Source organism: Cuculus canorus, chromosome 7 (assembly GCF_017976375.1).
Source record: "Cuculus canorus isolate bCucCan1 chromosome 7, bCucCan1.pri, whole genome shotgun sequence".
Classification (NCBI taxonomy): Eukaryota; Metazoa; Chordata; class Aves; order Cuculiformes; family Cuculidae; genus Cuculus; species Cuculus canorus.
Genome location: NC_071407.1, coordinates 5,220,452 through 5,225,689, shown reverse-complemented (window position 1 = coordinate 5,225,689; position 5,238 = coordinate 5,220,452). Strand labels below are relative to the sequence as shown.

General features: G+C 55.1%; 1 protein-coding gene across 1 annotated transcript; it reads left to right on the top strand.

Moving 5' to 3' along the window:
* Window positions 1-273: 273 nt before the first annotated feature.
* On the top strand, window positions 274-4,092 carry ADRB1 (adrenoceptor beta 1). The gene has a single exon (XM_054072250.1). It carries the CDS (start codon window positions 348-350, stop codon window positions 1,620-1,622), a length of 1,275 nt encoding a protein of 424 aa, XP_053928225.1. The 5' UTR covers window positions 274-347; the 3' UTR covers window positions 1,623-4,092.
* Window positions 4,093-5,238: the final 1,146 nt, after the last annotated feature.

Below are 5,238 nucleotides of genomic sequence, written 5' to 3'. Positions count from 1 at the left end.
GCGAGGCGGACTGAGAGGCAGCGCGCGCTGTGGGCGTGGCTTAGCGTCCCGCCCCTTGTTGCCGATTGGCAGAGAGAGCGGGGAGGCGTGGCTTATCGCCCCCTCGCTGCCGATCGACCGCAGTCTCTGAGGGGCGGGGCTCAGCGCCCCCTCACTGCCGATTGGGTGCGAACGCGGAGGAGGCGTGGCTTATCGCCCCTCCCCGGCAGCCGATTGGCTGCGGGCTCTGTGGGGGCGTGGCCAGGCGCGCGCGCGGCGCGGGGCCATGCGGCAGCCCCGGGGCGGCGGCAGCGGCGGCGGCGGCGGGAGCGGCGGGGCCGCCTTGTTGCCCGCGGCCCCGCGCAGCCATGGGCGAGGGGTGGCCGGACTGCGGCCCCCAGAACCGCTCGGTGGGCGGCGGCGGGGCCACGGCGGCGCCTCCCGGGAGCAGGCAGCTGCCCGGCGAGGTGGTGTCGCAGCAGTGGGCGGTGGGCATGAGCCTGCTGATGGCCATGGTGGTGGTGCTCATCGTGGCCGGGAACGTGCTGGTGATCGCGGCCATCGGGCGCACGCAGCGGCTGCAGACGCTCACCAACCTCTTCATCACCTCGCTGGCGTGCGCAGACCTGGTGATGGGGCTGCTGGTGGTGCCCTTCGGGGCCACACTGGTGGTGCGGGGCACCTGGCTTTGGGGGTCGTTCCTCTGCGAGTGCTGGACCTCCCTGGATGTGCTCTGCGTGACCGCCAGCATCGAGACCTTGTGTGTCATCGCCATCGACCGCTACCTGGCCATCACCTCGCCTTTCCGCTACCAGAGCCTCATGACCAAGGGTCGGGCCAAGGGCATCATCTGCACCGTCTGGGCCATCTCCGCCCTGGTCTCCTTCTTGCCCATCATGATGCATTGGTGGCGGGATGAGGACCCTCAGGCACTGGAGTGCTACCAGGACCCGGGGTGCTGCGACTTTGTCACCAACAGGGCTTACGCCATCGCCTCGTCCATCATTTCTTTCTACATCCCGCTCCTCATCATGATCTTTGTGTATCTCCGGGTGTACAGAGAGGCCAAGGAGCAGATTAGGAAGATCGATAAGTGCGAAGGACGGTTCTACGGCAGCCAGGAGCAGCCACAGCCGCCCCCTCACCCTCACCACCAGCCCATGCTCGGCAACGGCCGGGCCAGCAAGCGGAAGTCCTCTCGGATCATGGCCATGAAGGAGCAGAAAGCCCTAAAGACTTTGGGCATCATCATGGGGGTGTTCACCCTCTGCTGGCTCCCTTTCTTCCTGGTGAACATCGTCAACGTCTTCAACAGGGACCTGGTGCCAGACTGGCTCTTTGTTTTCTTCAACTGGCTGGGCTACGCCAACTCCGCTTTCAACCCCATCATCTATTGCCGCAGCCCGGACTTTCGTAAGGCCTTCAAGAGGCTGCTCTGCTGTCCCCGGAAAGGTGACCGGCAGCTGCAGACCAGCGGTGGGGAACTGGCCCGGCTGCCCGGGGGCTTCATCAGCATGGTGGGCTCCCCAGATCGCAGCCTGGGAGGGACCTGGTCCGACTGCAACGGGGGCACGCAGGGTGGCAGCGAGTCCAGCCTGGACGAGAGAAATAGCAAAACATCCGATTCGGAGTCCAAGGTATAGGGGGGATGTGGGGAGCTGCGGAGTACCCAGAGCAGGGGGAGAAGCAGGCAGGGATTGCTCTGCTCCCCAGCAGCTGCCTGGTGGGGAGGCTGATGTCCAAGCAAACCCGAACCCTGTCTTAGCGGGGAGAGAGAGAGCGGGTGTTTACTTAGGAATTAAAGCAGGTGAACTTGTGAACGACATACCTCATCGAAACTGCAGCAAACAGGAAACCCGCTGACCAGAGAACAAAGAAAATAAAGCAGCCCGTCCCAAAGATAGCCAGTTTATATTTAGGAGAAGCGCTCTTGGAAGGGGCTGTGGCAACAGCGCCCTTTGCTCGGGTGAGTTACCCCAGGACTGTGCTGGTGGTTGAACGTGAGCATGGGGCGCGGGCGTTTGGCTGCCCAGTTCAGCTGCAGCTGTGGTCCCAGCTGCCCCCCGCTTCACCCAGGGCTGGTGGACACTCCGGTTCTCCTTTCCTTGTCCGGGGCTGTCAGATACCACGGCTCGCCTTTCCCTCGTCCAGGGCTGTTTGACACCCTGGGGCTGTCACATACCCCGATTCTCCTTCCCTTGTCCGAGGCTGTCGGACACCCCAGCTCTCCTCCTTCCCTCACCCGGGGCTGTCAGACACTCTGTCTCTCTCTCCTTCCTTTGCCCATAGCTGTCGGACACCCCAACTCTCCTTCCCTCACTGGAGACTGTCAGATACCCCGGGACTGTCAGACACCCTGTGTTCTGTTCCCTTGCCCGGGGTTGTCAGATATGCCAGGGCTGTCGGACACCCCGACTCTCCTTCCCTTACTGGGGGCTGTTAGACACCCCGGCTCCTCTTCCCTCACCCTGAGCTGTCAGACAACCCGGCTCCCCTTCCCTCACCCCGGGCTATTGGACACCCCGACTCCTCTTCCCTCACCCTGAGCTGTCGGACACCCCGTCTCCCCTTCCCTCACCCTGAGCTGTCGGACACCCCGGCTCCTCTCCCCTCACCCTGGGCTGTCGGACACCCCATGTCCCCTTCCCTCATCTTGAGCTGTCGGACACCCCGACTCCCCTCACCCTGGGCTGTCGGACACCCCATCTCCCCTTCCCTCACCCTGAGCTGTTGGACACCCCGGCTCCTCTTCCCTCACCCTGAGCTGTTGGACACCCCGTCTCCCCTTCCCTCACCCTGAGCTGTCGGACACCCCAACTCCCCTTCCCTCACCCTGGGCTGTCAGACACCCTGACTCCCCTTCCCTCACCCTGAGCTGTCGGACACCCCAACTCCCCTTCCCTCACCCTGGGCTGTCGGACACCCCAACTCCCCTTCCCTCACCCTGGGCTGTTGGACACCCCGACTCCCCTTCCCTCACCCTGGACTATTGGACGCCCCGGCTCCCCTTCCCTTGCCCCAACACCCAGCGGTTTTGGGGTGACATGGGGTCCACGCTGCAGGTGCTCCTGGCATGCAGTACGGACCCGTGGGCAGGATGCTTTCCGAGCACGGAGTCGCTTTGCCCCCCTCATCCACAGAGTAGCGATGAAGGCAAATAATGAGTAGTGAGGAGCACAGGCGTGTTTTGAAACTGGGTAACAAAACCCCAACCCGCACTCTTGTGCTTTTTTTCCCTCTGCATCAGCAAGCAGTGAGTTATTGCGCTTATCTCCTTCGGCCAGACGATAGCAGTCGGGCTGAGAAACTTCTACCTCAAACTGTGCATATTGTACAGGGGAATAAACGGACCGTGTTTATATTAAACAGCGTATTTACAGACCATTAATAGTATTTTATGAAAAAGGGGCAGGGGGGCAAGGAGCCTTCTTGTGTCTTGTTTGTGATAATTGCAGATGAACGGGAAGGGGGGGGAGGGAAAGTCCTGGCAAAACCAACAATTTACTGCACATCTTTTAAAGTGGCGACAAAGCAGGTTTTTGCACAGTGTTAAGAGTTGTGAAGTTCTTTGAAGATGTTACTTGCACACACGTATACGCACACGCAAATTACGAATGAAATGGAAGTTTGAATAACACTGACCCTGAACCCGATCTCTGGTTTTGCCTGATCTGTTATAGTTTTACTGAGAGAGTGACTTTTTTAATATTATTTTATGAAGGTACTGTAAATATATCCCTATTATAAATTAAAATATCTTAAGGGACTTTATTTTATTTTTATTTCTAAGTGCCCACATGGATCTGCTGTTATTTTAGCACTTGTGTGTCGTTTCCATTTTCCTCTCTGTGTGTGTTTTATAACATATTTATACTCTGGTGCAATTTACTACTGTGTAAGTAATTGGTCTATGTGCAATAAATACCGTTGCAGCACAAGCAAGCGTGTCTCTGTAGGTTTTGGAACAATACCTACCTGTAATGGGAAGAACAGCATTTGTTTTTCTCCAAAGATGGCTCAGATTACGATACAACTCTATCTAATGGCTTTTCCTGACACAGTGTTGTAAAAAAAGTGTTTGAAACCCAATAAGGTTGTGTTCCTGTCGCAGCGAGCTCTCCTCACTTCCCTTAAAATTAGTGGCTAAAGACAAGGTGTTTCCAGTCTGATAATGCGAACACTCATTTTTCTGTAACTCTTCCTTTCTGGAATATATTCTAATTTTTTTTGTTGTTGTTTTTTTTAGTTAGGAGTGCGTGGCTGAGGGTCAGGAGACCGGAATATTTAGGATTATAGAAAATGGTTAATTTGACAGCTAAAAATAGTCTTGGGCAGAAAGAAATCTCCGTATGCATGCCTCTAAGACCACCTCATGCCGGTCCCATGGTGGGCCTGATCCTGCTTGAGGGAGGTGGGTGGTGTGCGCTCAGCAGGACCAGGACTCGGTGCTGAGTGTGGAGCTCGGGGAGAACCCTGCCCAAAAAGCAGCAGGAGGAGACTCAAGCCCAGGAAGGGGAGATGGCAGCCAGGGAGCCATTTGGAGGAGAACAGGCTTTAGATCCCTTTTACTGTAAAAAATGAGTTAATGTGCGAGGGAATTGCTGGGGTGTAACTGGAGCAGGCTCTGGGATGGACTTAAATACAGCTAAAATCAAGGGAAACCTCTTCTGTTGTCACTTGATGAAATAAAACTCCCCAGTTTGTAGCCTGTAAAGTTAATGGTGATGTGCAGCGTGGCTTTGCAGCAGTCTGGTGCCGATAGTCACGTATTCCTTGGGGGCCAGATCGTGATAACTGCGTGTGACAGTGTGGGCTGATCCAAGTAAGGAGATACCGTGAGCAGAAGGACTGCAGATTTGTGTCTTTGGGCCAAAAGATTCTCACCCTTTATTGCTTTATGAAGGTACCCTGTATCCTTGTGCTTTCCTAAAGTTTTTCATTATTGTGATGAATTCGTGGCAGATACAGCAACAAAAAGGTAGCACAGAATAAAATCAAAGCCATTTTTAGCTTTATTAGACTCAGAAGTCAAATTAGACTCAAAATTAGACCCAAATTAGTACTCAGGTCCCAGGAAGAGCACTTCCCAAAGCGAGTTCTTTAGGGTGGTGGCCAGTGGTTTGTTTTGGAAACCAATTGTTTGGGTTTTTTGTTTTAGAAATTAAGAAATTTTTCAATGTGTAATGATGTATTTTAAGGGGGGAAAAACATTATGCTATTTATGCAAGGACAAAATAAAGAGAGCAGGAAAGTAATGGT

Bases quoted from the DNA above. Each gene is read 5' to 3' on its own strand.
- ADRB1 (XM_054072250.1), top strand. From the start codon at position 348: ATGGGCGAGGGGTGGCCGGACTGCGGCCCCCAGAACCGCTCGGTGGGC.